We start from the raw sequence: 17,719 nt of genomic DNA on the forward strand, positions 1-17,719 counted from the left end.
ATGGCCTCTACAAAAATTGGCTTCAAAGCCAGGCATACTTCCTGGAGGCCTGGGTATGATCAGCAGCTAATGGTGGCTTACACTACATATTGCTTTAAAATGCACACTGACTTTGCCGGCTTTAAAGATCTTTTCCACCTGTGCTACTGGTACGATAACTGCAAAGCACTGGTTTAGCTTTTTTTCCCGACTGTAACTTGTGTCCACTGTCCAGTAAAAGTTACATAGTCTCACTTTAAACGCAGTGTTTAAAGAAACAGAAAATAGGAGGTAAACATCCATTGTACTGAAATGTACCTGCGTCACCACAGTTCACAGTTTGCAGAGAAATGCTCAACATCTGCTCGCCTTCATTCCTCCTCATTAAATTCTCACTCGGGACAGGGCAGTGATCACAGGAGACTGTGTTAGCGCTGCCGTCCCAAAGAAGAATGCAAACACAGAGAAGCTCTTCCAAGAATTCCCAGTTGAGGACCTTTCTGGAATGTCCTAACGAGGTTTCTCCGCTGTGTTTACAGTTCCAGCCCGATGGCAACCCTGCAATCTGCCCTGCCAGCGTATCATTATCTGGCCTCCTCATGGGACACAGAGAGAGTTAGACGAATTTTCTTCTCCCTAAGCCCTAGGCAGAGGTTTGGATGTTTGTCTTTGGAGCTGACCATATTGCTCTAAACAGCAAGGGAAAGACAGAGACGAGAGGCGACCACAGACAGTGACTTCATGAGTCCTAATAAATTGCTGTAAACCGCTTCAAATTACGGAGACGTCTAGACAAATAGCTAGATGCTGGGGAGCCGCTGTCATGTCAGATTAAACTTGTTGCGTTGTGGTTACTCAGTGTCATCGCTCTTGGCTGCGTGGTGAAAAAGGAAGGGCATTTACTCATTGTAAAGAGATCATTGTTTTTGACTTATGCCTGGTGTCAGGTTACAGACGAAGTATCACTCAAACCAGGAAGGAAAAGTGACCCTGACATTTTACTAAAAGTGGAAACTTCATGTCAGGAGAGAGAAGAGGATAAATGTTTCTTGGCAGAATGGGAAAAACATGTGACACAGCTGTGTTGGTGGCGTGTGTGTGTGTGTGTGTGTGTGTGTGTGTGTGTGTTGGCAATGCTTTCACCCCCAGTTAACAGTATGTTCAGATCTACTTCAGTGAAATCAGAAACACAAATAAGAACTCACAGCTTATTGACTTCAGTCCACTCTTATGTAACGCAGGAATGTTGGACCTGGACCGTCGCACCAGGTCAAAACGCTGCAAAGGAAACAGAGAAGTTACAATCTCAAATATGTTTGGTATCTCTTCTCAGATATAAAGCAGGAAAAATAAACTGCAATCAAGGGCACTTTCAATAAATAACTGAAGTTTTTTTTCCAAGTTGTGTTGAAGTTAGAGTACTGAGATCCTTTACTTTAGGTAAAATAAGCAAAACCCCAATGCAAAAATACTCCATTACAAGTAAAAACATGCTTTCAAAATGTTACTTAAGTATAATGAGTAAAATATACTTGTAAGGGCATTTTAATGTTATAGTTGGTAGAAAAAGAGGTATTTGATTACCTATTGTACATGATGATATTATCTACAATATCATCTCATTATTTTATCTGCAAAGTAACAAACAACTACAGGTGTTAGATAAATGCAGCTGGGTAAAAGGTACAATATTTCATGCAATGTGTAGAAAGAAAAGAAAGAAAAATGAAGTATAAATTCGCATTAATACTTTAGTAGGAATTTAGGGAGGATTACAGCATATGTTAAAAAGTTGTGCAATTTCCGATGAGATGCTTATGATGTCAGCTGAGTCAGCGTTGGTTGGTGTTGAACACAAAAAGAAATCTGGAAGTGTGGTGTTAGAAAGAAGAGTGGTCTCTAGACCTCTGTAGCTGCTCATCTCTGCTGGAGGCTGGCAGCTTTTAGCTACATCACTACCAAACTCAAATCTCACAACTGATCTGTCGGCGATGGAGTTACATGGTGGTCCCTTCCAAGTTTTTAAAGTGGATACTACATTGGAGGCAAGATCCCTTTCATTCATATGAAAGATGCTCAGTTGCACATGAGGCCAAAAACATCCCAGTTGCCTAGTTCAAAATTACCTAAATGATCAGCACTACTTTCATTTTTCTGCCTGCCAAATCGACTACTTCCAGTATAGTGCTCTGCTAAATTGAACAGGGATAAAATGGTTCAGTTGTGCGGCTCTTCCAGACTTTCCAAATGTTATCAGACTGAATGGATCAAATTTTGGTTGGCAGGGGTGGTGGTGCTCAAAAAAATGTATCCACTGATACATGTCACTGTCTCTTTTAGAATGTAAGTCTATAGGGAAAAAGTTCCTTTGGGCCCCGAAGGCATCACATGATGTACTCAGAAGCTGTAAATCCCTATTTTGGCCACTATGAAAATGTGGGACACGGTTTTTACAAGAATGGAGAAGGCGTTGAAAGGAAAAGATATCTCTGGTTCTGCTGCACCAGTTTTAACGTTTTTTTTTTTTTTTTTTTTTGGTATTTTTCATTTAATCTGTCCATCGTGAGTTCAACAGTGTTACATGTTTGCAATGCTAAATCAGTGGAGTAACTTACCTAAAAACTTAACTTAAAAGTATATTTAAATATTAAAATTTTATGAAAATGTACTATATAGTATTAAAACTATATGATTATGAATTTCATGACACTATTGCTTAACAATTTACATTTCTTTGTACATGAGTACAAAAAAATTACCCTCACATTAAAATTAGTAGAATGTATGAAAAAGAAAAAGGTTTCTATAATGTACAGACTTTTTTTAAGCTATGAGCACATTATGAAAAAAATAATTGGCCTTACAGATCTCCGTTGTGCAAGAATGTTTTTGTAACTGTAACCTATAAATACTCAAACAATGAGCACAATCCCTATTAAAAGTTGAGTTATATTGGAAACAGCTTCCAAGGATTCTTTCAGTGCCATGTGCTGTTATTCAAGGTTCATTATTACTTTATCTGTCCCTGGAGAAATTTGTCTTCAACATAAAGGATGCCACATAAAATACATAGATAGTGAAATAACTGACATAAAAGTGAATTCAAATACATGCAACGCTGCCCCTCAGTTTACACCCTCCTTATTTCCTGAGTTTCTCAGTGGTTCAGAGAAGTAACACTTTCTGCTCTGAAACCTTGTGCCAAGACAATGGAGGGCCTCTCGCAGTTTCCTGCCCACAACAATAGCACGAACAAACGGTGGAGGGTCCTGACTGGAAGTGGTGCAGACGTCACCTCTCTAAAGATCCCCAGACCGTCGGTGGCCCAGCAGGAACACAGACTGGACAGCTGCCCACACTTATTAAGCGCCAAAAAATGCGAAGAGAGGATGCCCAAAGCGTGGGAATTTCACCTATCATAGTTTTCCAAAGAATTTCAGGCCTGTGAGCAACACAGTCGTAACAGGATGTGTGTGTACGTTCGAGGAATCTAAACTTCAAGCTGACACAGAAAACTGGGTGTTTATGTGCCTCACTAGTATTATTTTAACTTTCTCACCTCCCAAACATGAAATCGTCATCTGAGAAAAATTCTACCCCCTCCCAAAAAAAAAAAATATTTATGCATCGGCTCAGTAAAACAGTGAGATATTTACATGGTAAGAGATTTAGACTAAGCATGTTGAAAGTGTTATGTACTTTTTAATTTCCCAACTAAACGCCACATTTAGCAAATCCAGAAGTTACCAGGTTACAGGATATTACCCATTGCCCCCAAGAAATGTCAAGTTGAGGTTTTTAATTTTAGGTTTTTGTTCAAACAAGGGAGATATAACGTGTTAGTGAGATTTAGAGGTGCTATATGTAGGTTTTTTTTTACTGTAATAAGATAACCAGCTGCTGGCTATACTTCACGTTTGTCTAACTCTTGACTAGAAAGCGAGAGAGTATATCCTTCCACTTCTATCAAAATACTTCTCTAAAACATCATCAGGCGTAAGTGTATACACGATGACGAGGCCTTACACAACACATTGCTGATACTCTTGATAACCTTTGGGACATTTCTGCCTTATTATACATCATAAAGGAATGCAGCATGGCAAGAAATACTAGAAAACTAGACTAGAAAATGCATTTCCGGTGGATTTCCGGTGTGTGTGGATGCTTAGAGCTGAAATCAGTGTTAAACCATGGCTGAAAATGTAGAAATATATAGCTGAAAATGCAGAAATATATTACAAATTGCTGTAAATATCTGAAAAACTGGCAGAAATGAAAGCTGAACTGCTTTAAACTGAAGAAGCTGCGAGATCACAAAAAATGTCTGTGATTATAGATTTTGAACCTTGTCTGCATTCAGAGCTCTGAATGCTAGATAACTTTTAAATGTGTAAATGGATAGAAAAAGTGACAATATTATGTTAATTTTTTAAATCATGGTTTTCAAAAGACAATAAAAAACAGAAGTGCAAAGAAAAACTGTTTGCAGAAAATGAGCCATATGGCAGGTTCAGACTGTATAAAGTGATATACAAAGCCACTGAGATGTCACCCATTAGTTTGAGGACTCCCGTTTTAAAGCCTCGAGTTTAGCATTTTGGCAGTCACAATCTTGACTTTTTGGAGCCAGAAGTGACAATATTTGGACGAGAGAGTGGAGCTGAGGAGGAGTGAGGGGTGGATCTGACTCACATACTGTTGCAACGCCTCGCAGACAGCCTGTCACTCAACCACACCCTTACATTTACATAACATTAAGTCATAAAATTTAAAAATGTGAGTAATATATATATACAGTATATAAATCAATCCCTGTCATAACAGGGGAAACTAGCCATTGAGACCAAAACTGTTTTCATAGCAGGCAGTAAAAATGTTTATTTCTGCTCTAAGTTGGGCCCTTTAACTTAAAGTCTATGGAGATTAACTCACTTTTGGAGTGAGCCTCAAGTGGACATTAGAGGAGCTGCAGTTTCTGGCACTTCACTCTGAAGCCCTGTTGGTTGCTGCTTGGTATAGTCTGTGTCAATATCTTTTAATTTTGTAAAATTAGCAATACAAGAATGAAAAAAATACCCTCACATTCCTGCGTTCATAACTTTACTTAAGGAGTATAATGTTCAAAAGTAAATACTTCTGCTAAGACAGAGGAAGGGCCTAGTAGAGAGTGGTATTATTACTCAGGCATTACAATGTAGGCAGCAAGTTTTCATGTGCAATATATCCCATTAAAATGAAATGAAGCAGAAGCACAAAGTAGCATAAAATACACAATGGAGCACTGGTTCCCAACCTGGGGGTCTCGACTCCCACTGTGGGTTTTGAGGGCTTCTCAATTTTGAGGTGTAAGAGTAAAAATACTATATTACTTATTATACTATATAAAAATACTAAAATTTTTTTACTAAAAAAAAGTAAAAATACTATGAAGCTTTAAGTATAAACATAAATTAACTTGTTGTTTTAAAATTTTAGATCATCATTTAAGATATAAACGTTAACCAAATCTCACAGGACAAAAGCACAGTGAAGAGTTGAACAAAAACTTTATTCACAGAGCCTTCACTCTGTGCTGAACAGCCTCATCCCACATTTGAAAAGTATGCAGTTAAAATAACCAAAGACCTAACAGAATAATGGCCAAGTGTCAGGGAGACGACAAAAATGTATTTGTCAAAAAAGGAAAGGCTGGTTGTTTACAAATAACAATATAGGAAGATAACTATAAAAAGTTACTAAAATGTCAAGAAAACTAATCTCTGATGTAATATTCACAAGAAATAATCTGCTCAAATTTAATCCAAATTGCTCATTTTACAAAAACTTCCTTCACTTATTGCATTCACTGTTAATAAATTGATACAGTTTATCAGTTGTTCTTCCCATCATTGTTATGCATTGAATATATTATGAATGAATTATAAAATATGTCACTTAGTCAGGGGACATGAGTATACTGAATGACAAAAAAAAGGGTCTCTTAAGGAAAAAGGTTAGGAACTAGTGCAGTAGAGCACAAGCATCTCAAAACTGTACTTAAGTGAACTCCTTGAGTAAATGTTTCTACTTTCCCACACTGGTCTGTGTAAAAATAACCTACATCAAAACATATTTTCTTCACGCTCCATATTATCTATTCATGTTGGAAATAGCTGTGACAAATTCCTTTTGTCCTGACAAAATCTGAGAAATTCCAACTTCTCTGCACACACAAAAATTGTTTTGTTAAAGGAAATATTTCCTCATATCACATTGTGATGGTTGCTTAAGTTCAGTGAGACTCGGCAGCACAACAGACAAGACAATCACAGATGGATGCCACCTAGTGGTGAGAAGCTGTTTGACCTTTTTTTTAAATTTCTGAAAGGAGAGGCAAGTTTTTCCATGTGGTCTCTCATGTGGTATGCAACGCAGAGGAAGTTGTGAGATTGTAAAGCTGGAGTCATGACTGAAACCTACTTAGTCAAGGTAAAGTAATAAGATTTTCATGCACAATATATACAGAGTTGGAGTGGACTGCAGAATGACAAAAATCATTAGGAATGCAATTTGAACACAAATTATGTCAGAAAATCTGAGCGCAGCAGCGCTAACTGTTTACACACCAATCTATATCAGATTCATCATTATCATTGCATTAAGCATTGTTTGAGTTTTCTCCCTCATACTTTTAGCAAATACTCAAGGAGTTGCTTTCCCTGCAAAGACACAGATCCCTTAAGTATGCAGGATATTTCATGAACCATTTAGAAAGTGGATTCATAAACAAACAGAGACACACATGCACAGATATACACACACACACTGGAACTTGTTTCTCATCCTCTGTTTTGGGCCTGTAGGAGCTGAGAGCCATGGCAACCAAATACCGAGGGGAGAAAAATCTGCCTGGCCGAGCTCCATCCCTCTGGCAGTCATGCTAAAACTGTTGAATCCCATGACAAAAACAACATTCCACATCTAAGTGATAGTCTTCAAGGAATTCCTGTTAAACAGAGGCATTTCTCAGCGTGCATACCTCATCATATTAAAACCATCTGTTGTAACGTGTGAATGTGAATTGTGCACAGATCCGCACAGCGAGAGGGGCATTTATTTCTCTTTCTGAAAACACATGTGGAAGTTTGCATCGTCTCTTTTATTTACCCTGATGAGACACTGATCTGCTCTGGCATTAGAGTGCTGCAACAGCCTGGGTCTTGATCTAAAACTGTTAACCAGTGAGTATCTCCACACAAGCACATGAAAACACAACTAAGGCATAAAAAACACCTATATCACTGGGTTTCCACGCTGACAGCTGAAGGATATTGACAACTTGAAAAATATATATTTTAGTTGTTTGGGCCAAGTTAGCAAAAAGATGTCCAAGACCCATTGCCAGCCCTCCTACATCAGTGCTGACCCCATGTCCAACACAATTAGTCATGTTGTGATGCTACACAGAGCAGGAGGAAATTTAAAAGTGTTGTGAAATAGGATGGGGAGAAGATTGGGGGTGACAAGAATGGTGAGAAAAACCTTAAGTTGCTGCATCGTCACAAAGTCCTTTGGTACAATCACTGCAGCAACACTAGATTACCAACTGGGTTATGCAGGAAACCCCAAAAAAACCAAAAAGTACCAGCTTCACTATGTAGGTTTCCGTTAATCTTCGGACTGAAAATTGAAATTGCGAATATGAAATATGCATAATGGAAACACGTATATAAAAATAAAAATAAAAAGTTTTTACGCTTGCATGAGGTGGTATTTCGGGCGATTTGAAAAACTGCAATGGAAACATTTTTTTGCTTTTATAGATCACATGATGCTATGGGCTGTTGGTAGTAAGTGGCTCCCTCGGGCGCGATTCAGCAGGTGCTTAAAGAGGTGTTATTGCATCGCATATAAACAGAGGGTAACCTTTAGTTTATCTATGAGATGCACAGCTGAAACACATTGTAAGATGTGGTTAATGTTGTGTAACGGTCGAAGTTAAGTTTATAGAAAAGATTATGTTTCGGGTTAAAATGTAACATGAGGTGACATGAATGAGTCAGTGGCATCATTGTGCAACAACCATATGTAAACTGCGTAACACTACGTTATAACAACAAAGACTTTTGGTGTCATATGGGCCACAGTTTTGTTTGACACATCGACCTCTCCTGCCTCCCAACCTACACATACTTTGAGTCTTTACACAACATCATTGGCTCTCAGTGTCAAGTACTGCCACGTACATTGGAGTTAGTTGAAAACCCTGTGCCTTTTTATGAAGACGCTATAGGGTGCCTTTGGCACGCCGAGGGTTGTGACAAAGCGTAAGTATTTGATGCCCTGAGAATCAGAACAGACAGTGCTCACATGGTGCATGGTGCAAGTTTTATTCCAACACATGAGTGCTGGTTGTATTAGATTTAATGGAAACTTAGGGCAACAGGGTAAATACACACTGCATAGAGGAAAGGAGATGGTCTGAAGGGGACTTGTAACATGTCAATTTAGCCATCCAATACGAAAAATATTTCCGCCTTGGTTTCTGTCAAAAACCTAGTTGTTTTGATATAGAAGATGATTTAAGTATATGCACTCAGAGTGGTGTGATACTGCCAAAAATTCAGCACAGAAATAAGAAGGGGTAAAGACATTTGGTCCCTCTGTGTATGAGTTTGTATTTTTTTTTTTAAACTTAAACCAGCAATCCAACTGTAGCTTCATGTGTCTTAATTATGTATTTTAGAGTCAAAGCCTCTTTAAAAGAAGGACTTCTATCTTTTATCAATCTTTTTTGTTTGTACTTGAATTCTTTAAAACTTATTTAAAATGTGCATTTATAAAAGATGCTGTGTTTTCACTTAGAATATGAAGATACTGCTGTGTGAAAACAATGAGAGCTCATACATGGGTGTTAGATGGTCCGTCTGTCACTGGTAGCATCCCTGAGAGTCTGGAAGAGGCCGAGAGATGTTGTGGAAAGCCCACTGCAAGATGCCGTCAACGGAGCCCTGCTGAGATCCAAACAGAGAAAAACACAGCAGGATTCATCGTTAAAAAACAGAGACCTGGTGACATCATTTGGCAAACATGTACTGCATGATGTCAGTGACAATGATGATATCACATGGCAACAATCTTTACCCGATTATTGCCGCAGTTATCAAGTTATGTCAGGTTATGTTTTTAGTTTCAGGTCATTCTGTTGGTACATTCACATTTCCGCGATGTAGATTCAGAAGGAGTCGAAGGAAGTGCAGCCAGGGAACAAGAGGAAATATTTACAGGATCTGATCATCTGAGCTTATAAATGTGTTAGACTTACGTCTCTCAACAACAATTTTGAGGTGGAGGATGAGACAGGGCCCTAAATCAGTCAGATCCTAATAACCATGCATATCCACTGATTTCAGAGTTTTTTGGTCTTTGGGAGCACAATAATTTTCACAACCGTGAGGTAAGAAGCAAATCTTTTGGTACAATGAGAAATTCTAACTTAACCTGATATATTAATCTGGCCTCTATACAATGCATTATAGTCCCCTCTATCATTATTTTAATTAGCGTAATAACGCATGTACAACTACATGTTCCTTACATCCTTTTACTGTTTATAGTACAAAAGACTTTTTCTAGAAAAGCTCACTTTTAATGTCAATATCAGCTTCTCCTTTCCTGCTATTACTGTTACAGAATGTATGTCTATTCAGACAATCTTGTTTCAGCGCTCCCTAAGACTTTGCGAAATGTCTTTTTCACAGAGCTAATTCCTTTTTAATTTGCAGACAAATAAAATCAAAATAAGCACAAAATAAAATTATAGCCGCAAGCAGCATTTATGGAGCTCAAGCCGAAACAGACCGCTAGAAGCTGAAAGCTGCAAACAACAAGACCTTTTGAGACCTTTGACAGTTTCTAACACTTGCATTGGCCATGCATCACCCCCTATTCGTCCTTTTCAAAACCATTTTGGGGACATATTTAAACCAAGCTGCAGTTCATCGATGTACCATCTCACAGGAATTTGTCAACATTTATCAGGAAGATTAAGAATACATAACAGCACAAAAAATAGTGTTTAAGCTCTCCAGTTTTGAGCCATAAATGAAACACAGTGGAACTGAGTACATGCATATCTCTCATTGAACACAAAAAACTAGACCTCAACACAATGAACACCATGACAACTCACTCCCTGTCTGTGTGATAAGATGTGCAACTCTATCTTGTGTCTGACATTAGGGGTTGACTGATATTGGTTTTTCAGGGCAGATACCTATATTGATTATTAGAAGTTAATGAGGCTGATAACCGGTATGGAACCAATATGCATTTACAAAATAAATGAAAATCTTTCTGTCAATATTTAGAATTTGGAATATAACAAACTCATTTTTTTTTTAAATAACGTCAAATGAATAAATAAAAATAGCTCCCTGAGGTTTTATAAAGTAAAAGTTCCTCCTATGCTGACACTTTCTTTGCACTTTTTAATTAATAGATTTAATCGGTGCTCATTAAAATAAAATGTTGATACAGATAATTGGCAAAATTCCAAATATTGGCCCCAGTAATAGTCCAGGCCAATAATCTGTTGACCCCTGTCTGAAATGCCTGGTTATATTAACGTCATGTCTACATCTGTAACTGAGCCACACTCACGTCTCCCAGGATGGAGTCCAGTTCATCTTTATGGAGGACGGGCTCGGGGACGGAGGAGCTCTGATCATGGACGACTGTGTTTTGAACCACAGGAGCGAGCTGCAGACACCAACACACACGAGAGTTCACACTCCATTATATTCAGATAATGAAGGTACATCTGTACACACACACACCTGCAGACACACCTGTAAGCCTCGGGATGACTCAGCCTCCTTCTCTGCAGAGCTCCTCCAGGGCCTGGAGCAGGACGAGCAGATGGCTCTGCCTCTACAAAACACAAGCACACAGTGAGTGAGTCAGACTGATTGCTGTGGTGTATAATGTTTCTGTCCATCAATACGTGATATCAACACTCAGGAGGATTACAGAGGAAGAGGTTACAAGCATTTCTGTTTGGATGGCCTCTTTATGTAAAACATATCCAGTGATTTACCAGGATCATGTGGCATTTATAAGCCACTAAAAGATTTTAAAGTAATTGTTAATCTTCTACTAAACATGGTAAAGGAAATCTTAAATTTCTTATCAATTTATTACACTCAGACAAGCAGTCAAAGAAGTTATGGCACATGAGAGCATCACATGGATTTTGTATCTCTGGCAGCATTTTGTAAAATCATTGATCGTCATTTACAGTATACATAATACTGTATACCCTGCAGTCCATTTACAATCCATTAGTCAACATTAGCTGGATAATGATCACATCCTTAATGCACATCAATACCAACACAAACATCCACAGGAAGGTCTTTGCCAGCAGAAACGTATGTACACACTGATGCATAGATCCCACTGAGGCTGAGATCAGGATTTGTCGTGCTTACGGGAAGCATATAAATGTCATCTTCAGCATGAGTCTAGGCTAAAACAGTGAAGGAGGAGACAGGAGGGAATCTCTTACTTGGAGAAGTGGCAGTGCACGTGGAAGCGCTGCAAACACTGGAGGCAGGGAGTCAGGTCTCCCCCTCCCAGGTGACAAACACCACACACTTCCCTCACACTGAGCAGCTCTCCACCTGAGATCTGGATACACATTTTATGAACGTTTTTGCAAAATTTCTAAAATCAAAGAAATCTTTTACCAATGCAACAAAATGGGCTGCAAATTGGATGCGGAGCTTTAAGTCTTTACCTGATTTCTACCATTGAGCTCGTTTATAGAAGCTGTGACGCTGGTGAGAGAGGAGGAAGACAGCGAGGAGAAGAAGGACACGTCTATGATGGAGTTACTGGAGCTGGTGTTGGTTTTCTGCGGCGGGGCAACAAGTGGCTGTGATGTAAAATATTATGATCAGTAGCAGAAAATGAATTAGAATTGTATTAATACACAAGATGTGATAAAAACAAGTAAATAAAAACATACATAGCAGGGATTGTGCAGGAGAGGTAAGAAACCCAAAGAGGCTTATAGTAAAAAACCTCCCCTCGAAAATTTATTCAAATACTAAAGTTATTTCTCTCCCTGATGTGACAATATAACAAACAAAACAAGCAGATATAATTATCATAAATAGCCACATACACACAAAAAAAACATGAGCACAGCTCGTACATTAACTACAACAATGTTTTTTCATGTTAGACTTAAATGAGAATATGATGGACAAGTTTTAATAAAGTGAGGACCTGTATTCCACAGTAATGGTCCTCTATTTCAACGCAGAGATTTGTGCAGTAATAGGGAAGATAAATGTCCTCTGCTTGTCTTGCTGGATATGAATGAACATCAGAGTTCATTAGCAAGAAGTTGCGAAATACATCTGGTAAGCTGTACTTATGAAACATTAATATATTCATCATGATATTTGTTTTAAGTATCGATACAAAAAATGGCTAACAGATTAAATTTCTTAAACTGATGATTACCAATGATCAGACACATTTCTTTTGGATTAAGTAAAAACCCAGCAAAAAAAAAAAAGTATGACATTCAGATCTTTCCAGAACTAAACACTGCACCTTTAAAGACATGAAAAGCACTGGAAATATGAGATTTCTCTTAGGAAGCATGTGATTAATAGTTATTTTTTACTTTGTACCTCTTTGTTTGTCATAAATTAATAACCATTACAATCAGAGATTTTCATACAAAATGAACATTTTAAATATGTACAGTCTGTGTGTACACCAGACTGCCTGTAAATTGCCTCTTGTAATAACCTTCCTTCAGATACTTACCTGTAAAGGTAGTTGAGCGCTCTCTCTTTTCACTCTGTTGCCACAGCACCATTCACACTGCCAAGTGCCACTGTGGATTAAACATTTAATAATCAACATTAAAACTTCCTCAGAGCCAGAGTTGACAAAACAAATTGTCCCTGAACAAACACATAAGCTAATATACTGAAATGATTACACACAGACGGATAGATGGAGAGTTAAATCTTATATTTCTCACCTTGGTATGGATGTGAGCGGAGGGTCCACGCAGTTCAGATGAAAGGCTCGAGGACAGCCATCGCAACAAATCAGCTCCCCTCCGTCCTTACACGCTGCACACTCATCATCATTATATTGAACCTGCACACTCAGAGATACAGAATATATAAGATATTTATAATACACACACACATTGAACAGGATCGACTGTGAATGAGTGGATCCTGTACCATGCCTGTGGTTGTCTCCCCCCTGTGGTGAAACTTGTTCTCAACAGTTTTCGACTTGGCTGCTCCATTTATCTCCTCTGACTGACCCGGGGAGCAAAACTCACTGCTGACTTTTGTGCACTTTCCAGCAATTTCTGCCGAATGAAAATATTTTTAAAATAATGTTTATGAAAAGCAACTGTTCATTCCATATTAGGCTTTGTCTTCAATAAAATACTCATCTATTCTGTGACACATTTTACCATTGTTGTATAGTTCAAACATTTAGATTTGATGTACTAATGATAAGTTTTATCCACATTTGTGTCCACACTTAAAAAAAAAACAACAAAAAAACAGTGGCGCACCATCTGGGCCAAACATCTGTTTGATGTGGACCTTTTCTGTGGCTTCGTGGCTGATTGGCAGTTCAGTTAAGGAGGAAGAGGAGGAGGAAGACCAAGTGACAGGTCTCTGGATTGAAGACAACACCTGAACACCTGCGGCAGAACAAATGTGTCTCTAGTGTTACATAATTGTCTGTTTATGTTTCATAATATGATTGATTTTTAATTACCGTTTCCAGATGTTAGCTGTGGGGCCACAGATCCATTTTTCACTCTGTACAGCTTCACTTTACCCCCTGGAGAAAACAACAAACATATGTTTTATCGTCATCAGGAGCCTTATCTTGTTGCTGTTGTTAGGAAATAGTCAGGATTTATTTAGAAACTCTGAATTTATAAATGTTTCATGCTTAAGCTGCTCATATTTGGCACTTGCTTAAATTCTGTACTTTTTATTGCTGAATATTTATTAATTCTCTCTTATTTCATTCATGTCTTTCTTTATTCTTTGTAAATATGTGTGAATTTCTAAAGGCAATGCACTATTTAAGGAAGACAAAATCATAATTTTATTATGCTTGCATAAGAATCTTGAGTCTTGAAGAGATCGTGTTATGGAAATGAACCTGATCCGTCGCTTGTCTTGGCATGATACTGTGGATGCAGATCATGTGAGACTGTCTTTCTGTCCTCGTGGCGCTTCTTCTTGACATGAGGTGTTTTGTGGTCTCCGGAGGATCTCTTTTCACCCCTGGAACTGGCAGTATCCCCTCCTGTCAACAAAATGTCAGCAAAATATTGAACACTTACGTCTACAGATAGTAAACTCTGTCCTGAAAGTACAGGGAGGGTAGAGAAGGAACTGGGATGGAAGATGGCAGCTTCTGCTTCCAACCAAAATTATTCCAACAACAATTATTAACTCTTAAAAAGGACAGTTTGCTCCCAAATGAAAATAACTTTTTTTTGCTCGAACATGTAATGCTATTTATTAATCGAGATGGTTTTGGTGTCAGCTGAAGAGTATTAGAGACTTCTGCTAGCTTCTCTGGATGATACTCGGCTAGAGGGGCTCAAAGCACCAAAAGATATATTTGAAAACTCACCAGCAATGTCTCTTTCCATAAATCATGACCCATTTACTCAAGATAAGCCACAGACCTTGTTGTGAGCAGTTTTAATTAGGATTTTTTTTTCTTTTTTTTTAACTGAGCTACATCTGCCAACTGTATCACCCTACAGAAGGAAGCGTGCATGTAATTACGGACGAAAGGTTCGAGATTGTGAGAGTCAAATGCAAACATTAATGGCATCCTCCCAAGATGAGCTGTAACATTAGCTAGTTCAGTGATGCCAGCTGAGCTAGTAGTAGATGCACGCTTCCTTCTGCGTAATGATACCGTTGGCAGGTGTAGTTCGGTAGAAAGAAAATGAAACTGCTCACAACAAGATCTGTGAATTATGTAAAGTAACCAGGTCATGATTTATAGAAAGAGACATTGCTGTTGAGTTTTTTAAATTATTATTTTTTGGCACTTTGAGTACCACAAGCCGAGTGCCATATAGTTCCATTGTACTGGACAAAAGGCAGACATCTCTACTGCTGATATCTCCAACCCTCAGCAACTCAATCCTAAACAATCTAGATTGATAAATAGCACTATAGGTAAGAGACGTAATATGCATTTTTGATTTGGGGGGGTGAACTGTACCTTTAATTTTGCAGAAAATCTAACAATTAAATTAACAGAAATTTGATTTTGACATTAAATCTCAGTCTTTTCTTGAGTTTACAGCATACTGATATTGCTAAATATTTGTATTTTGTAGATTTCCATACAATGTATCAATAAGGATTTATTTATGTTAAACTTGGCTGAAAGATAAATTGATTAAAAGATTACAGTTGGAATTCTTAAACGAACATTGGATACATAAAAAATATTTTTGGTAAAGTCTGAATGTTACACACGTGAGGGCAGGTTAGTGAGCAGCGTCTGCAGTTTGGGGTAGCTGTCCAGGTTGTAGTCTTTGGACAAGTTGCTCCAGAAAGCCTGGATGGCGGATCTGCTCTGCTCCAGGATCCAGGACAGGAGGGAGTACATGGCCTTATGGATCCCTTCTCTGCCTTCCTTCTCCAGAGTGTCCTATGAAAACATGTATGTATGTGAACTCAATAATAATAAAACCAAATACATATCATAATCCAGGATTACAATCTGAATTAGTTTAACTACAGGGGAATAATGGCATGGAAACATGTCCTACTAACCATTACATCTCATTGTTTTCAGTGTATGAGGGTTGCACAAATTGCAAATCCAAATGAAAAAAAAAAACAAGTGAAAATTGCTGATGTTCACGGTCAAAATTAAAATATAATCAAAATTCAGATTTCCACATCTTTTTCTTACCTTCAGCAGTTGGTCAGTGATGATATTTTTGTCCACCAAACCGTAGACAAGTGGAAAAGCATCATCCACAGCCATAGCAATATCGGTCCGCAGCTCCCTCAGCAGGGAGCGAGGGTTTGTGTCGCTTAAAACCTCCACTCTGGACATGATCCACTTTGTGTGTCATAAGATTCAAAGAGATCCGGACCTAAGATCGTACCGAGAGGTACTTTGGTTGGAAGAGGTGTGTCCTTCTCAGGGAAGAACATATTGTACAGGTGGACTATTACATGCCGATATTTCTTAAGTAATTTATGTTTAAAACTCTTTCGTGTCTTTTTCCATACAATCTGGTGTTTCTGCTTTTAATCCACACATCACTATCGTCCCTCATAAACTGATGCCAATCATTTTCACTGGCTGAGATTTTAAGAATCTCAACATTCAAGGTTTCACCTTCGACCTCTCATCTCTGTGGAGTTCACGTCCACTAACAGCATTAACTGTCTCCGTCCGCCTGTTGACCCTCAGGGGGATCACATGACGAACTGTCCATCTAGGGGAATACCTGTCCTCTTACATTCGGAGGGCTGAGTGTACGCGACCTGAAAACCATAACTGTGACAGTTTCCTTCTTAAAAGGTTCTTTCCACCACAACTTCCCCTTAACTATCAGGTTTTCAGACACTGACTCAGACACTGATTAGAGCGACAACTATGACAGGAGAAAATTAACACTGTCAACAATCAACTGATTGACAGATTGATTATAAGGTTGGTTGATTGCTTTCAGCCTCTTTGCCTTAGTTTAGCTTACTTTTCTCTCAGTGAATAAAGCACAATCTTAAAGACACAAATAACAACTTACAGCTAACTGTTGGCAAATAAATGCTAACATATATGAAGGGTTGTAAACAATATTTTGTTTTTGTAATCCATATTTCCATTGCAAAATAGTAGCCTACCTTTGGATTTTAATCTAAGTAACTGTGTATTCATCCTCCTTAAAGTGTAAATAATAATAATGATAATAATAATGCACTGCATTTATATAGAGCTTTTCAAAACACAAAGAGATTAACGTACTTGTCCTACCAGGCTGGACATGCACTCTGCCATGTCAAGTGTTTATGTTGCATTTACTTCAGATCATAACTAATAAATCTTGGTGAATATGGAAAATTTAATTCTTTCCTTGCAAAATTTAAGTGGGACACACATTCGTCCAGATTGCAATATCAACTCGCCACAAAACGTATCCCCTGGCATAGCACAGTCTCTGAGCTACCATAAAGTTTTTTATTTTGTATATACTGCAGATCATTATTCATAACCTTGGTACATACAATATATGGAGAAGTTACTACTTCACTAACAAACAACACTAAAAACACCAATCTGCTGCTAGCAGGAATGGCTTTGCCATCACCTCTTGTTCTTTGTGAGCGCCTTTACCCAATCAACAAATATCTGAATAACCAAATATTCAGGTCTAGCCCTAGTCTTTACATAGAGTTTGCAAGAGTGGTTTTCTGCTATATTAAGGCTCCGAATGTCAAATATAGAACATTTGATGTCATTAAGAAAAAAAATGTGATTGGTAGAGCGGTTAAAGACACAAAACCTGTGTGAAATCTAACCAAAAACCTGGCCTCTTCTGTTTCTCTTTGTGGATTGTAATTGCTACGATGACGTAAAACTGCAAGAGGTTACAGTTTCACATTCAATCACTAAAACGGGAAATAAAGATTAAATAGAGTAG

At 38.2% G+C, this 17,719-nt stretch overlaps 1 protein-coding gene across 2 annotated transcripts; it reads right to left on the bottom strand.

The window, feature by feature from the left end:
* Positions 1-1,182: 1,182 nt before the first annotated feature.
* aire (autoimmune regulator) lies at positions 1,183-17,618 on the bottom strand. Of its 2 annotated transcripts, none has more exons than XM_088085479.1 (14): positions 15,979-17,618; positions 15,537-15,711; positions 14,191-14,337; positions 13,795-13,860; positions 13,586-13,717; positions 13,239-13,372; positions 13,028-13,149; positions 12,808-12,877; positions 11,762-11,899; positions 11,531-11,652; positions 10,812-10,893; positions 10,624-10,722; positions 8,869-8,972; positions 1,183-1,257 (listed from the first exon to the last, which is right to left on the bottom strand). In XM_088085479.1, exons 1-13 carry the CDS (start codon positions 16,123-16,125, stop codon positions 8,892-8,894), a joined length of 1,515 nt encoding a protein of 504 aa, XP_087941605.1. In that variant the 5' UTR covers positions 16,126-17,618; the 3' UTR covers positions 1,183-1,257; positions 8,869-8,891. The 2 variants fall into 2 exon arrangements, with proteins under 2 accessions (XP_087941605.1, XP_087941604.1); XM_088085478.1 differs by having other exon boundaries at positions 8,869-8,975.
* Positions 17,619-17,719: the final 101 nt, after the last annotated feature.

The sequence above is a fragment of the Plectropomus leopardus genome, chromosome 12 (genome assembly GCF_026936395.1).
Source record: "Plectropomus leopardus strain MGB_pleo_1.0 chromosome 12, ASM2693639v1, whole genome shotgun sequence".
Taxonomy (NCBI): domain Eukaryota; kingdom Metazoa; phylum Chordata; class Actinopteri; order Perciformes; family Serranidae; genus Plectropomus; species Plectropomus leopardus.